The sequence below is a fragment of the Condylura cristata genome, unplaced genomic scaffold (assembly GCF_000260355.1).
Source record: "Condylura cristata isolate star-nosed mole 26May11 unplaced genomic scaffold, ConCri1.0 scaffold00006, whole genome shotgun sequence".
Taxonomy (NCBI): Eukaryota; Metazoa; Chordata; class Mammalia; order Eulipotyphla; family Talpidae; genus Condylura; species Condylura cristata.
In genome coordinates, this window is record NW_004567107.1 from 64,562,207 (window position 1) to 64,564,455 (window position 2,249).

A 2,249-nucleotide genomic window follows, 5' to 3' on the forward strand; every position below is an offset into this window, starting at 1 on the left:
GATGGCTACTGTTAAGTGACCCATTCTATGGCCAGAGCTACACAAGCTGCTGTTGGTGGTATATTCCTAGTCAGTGATGTTGTGGAAGAGGAGAACAGTGCAAATGAACAGGAAGCAGAAAGGAGCTCTAGGAATTTATCAGCAAGTTAATGACAATAATTGAGAGGCCACACAAAACAGGTCTGTAGGAAAAACACATGTAGTTTGTGTGTGAGGGCATGTGTGGATAGAATGCATTTTGGAGGGGGTTGCCCACAAGCAGCAGCATGGGGCTGGAGAAGGAGTTGGCAGTTGATCAGCTTAAGTGGGGGTTAGACCTCCTCTCTTGGATTGAGAGGACATTTTAGCTTCTTCCTTGCTTCCCATAACTTAGCATAGTGGAGAGAAGGAGCAGACAGACAACACTGTACTTAGAGAATAGAGTGTATTTGCGGTGGAGCAGGTCTGCCCCACTCACACATTAATGAAAATGACAGTGGCGTCCTCTCCCAGGGACACAGCACCCTTGTGGGGAGCCTCCAGCTCTTGACTTGGCTGGGTCTTCCTGAGCAGACCAGCGTCACCCTCTGAAGTGAGAGGAGACTTAGGGTGGGTTCCCCGGTTGGGTGGCATTAACTCCTTGGGGACAGTGCCGAGGGCAGTATCGGGGGAGGCCCAGGACAGAGGCCAAGGGGGTTATACGGGAGTGGGTTCGGAAGCGGTGCCGGAGTTTGTTAGGGGCAGAACTGGGGTCAACCGAGAAGACCACGCCCACCTGCTCAGTGGGGGGAGATGAGGCCTTGGGGCCCCCTGTTATTCTCTCTGTCTTACTTTGTCCCAAGGAGCCTTTGGCTAGAGCCAGGCTCTTTTCAGCTTTCTCTTTTCTGGCTTTGGCCACTATCTGTGCTGTAGAGAGCATGGAGTATGCATGCCCTTTGGCTTTTGGCTTGGCATTAATACAGTGCAGAAAAGACTTGATCATATTTCTCAGGCCAGATTCTGGGAGGCTGGGCCTCTTGCGGCTATGGATGGGCAACAGCTGGCCCTGTAAAACCTGACCTTGCCTAGTTTGGGCAGGCAGACGCTTACCCCGGAGGAGCGACGCCCGGGGCAGCGCAGGCTGGGCACTCTGAGGCATCCTTGCTGGCTGTAGGGTGACACTGGCCTTGGCTTGCTTGGTTTGACCGTGTTGCGGGTGGTCCTTCTCAGGTTCCTTGCCCCCAGGAAGTCTGGGAGGTTGTCCTGGGAGTCGAAGCTGAGGGCAATGCTGGGGACCTTGTGGACAGGAAGCATCGAGGTGAAAGCGATGGCTCCGTCGCCAGAGGCCGCTGTGTGTCCTGCTCAGAAGCGTCCTTGCTGGACTCTGGGCCTCAGCGTGGGGGCTTTCTTCTCTAGCTGAGGAGAGTGCAAAGCCCGCATCCCCTTCCCCGTGATCCCCAGCCACTGACTTGGGCTTCCCTGGCTTGTCTCTTTGTTCTGCCCCCTCTGGAGCTGGGGCCGAGGCCCTGACCTTGCCAAGACTGTGGTGCTCAGGGCCCCAGGACTCCTCCAGGCTGCTGCTGCTGGCGCTGGCCTCCAGCTGCACACAGAGCACCTGGGCCTTGGTCATGTCCTCACTGGGTGCTGCGACCTTGGAGGCCCAGTGGGCAGAGCCGGTGGATGACGCTCTGGAACTAGGCTGTGACTGGTTCTGCTGCACTGCCTTTAACCGGAAGGCCAGCTGTCCTTGAAGGCTGAGCCATTCTGCATCTGGGGTTCCAGGACTGCCTGGAGGGAGGGGGAGCTCCTGCAGCAACGTGTGGCCCCTAGGGTCCAATGTCCTTTGGTCGTGGAACTCCTGCGTGGCTACATTGTCCCAGCCTGCTCCGGCATGTTCCCTGGATTCCCTTGCCTGTGCGGGAATTCCCAGCCTTATCTCCAGGAGCTTCTTTCTGAGGTGGAAATTGAGTTTGGTCAAGATGGGGCTCGGTGGCTCTGACTGGTCTTCCAGAGGCACGGTCTCCACCGTCTCCACCGTTTCTTCCACCTGCACATCGTCCTGGAACTCGTCGGCAGTGTCCTCACTGGTCTCCTCGGCACCTTGGAAGGGTGGCTCAGGGCCTAGGCACGGCTCTGCAGGGGTGGTTGGGATTGCGGCTGTCTTGGCTGGGTTGGGCTTCGTGTTCGCGGTTTCATCTTGGGGAGCGCTTGCGGGGCTCATGGCCACGGAGAGGGCCACATAATAGAGAGCAGGCAGCCCCGACAAGAAGGCCAGATACTTGTGTCGCAAC

General features: G+C 57.2%; 1 protein-coding gene across 1 annotated transcript in view; it reads right to left on the minus strand.

Moving 5' to 3' along the window:
• Positions 1–453: 453 nt before the first annotated feature.
• LOC105853289 (protein FAM205A-like) overlaps positions 454–2,249 on the minus strand; it is a 3,192-nt gene continuing 1,396 nt past the window's right edge. The window contains 1 exon segment of the mRNA XM_012721260.1: positions 454–2,236. Coding sequence (XP_012576714.1) covers positions 584–2,236 — 1,653 coding nt within the window. The 3' untranslated portion in view covers positions 454–583.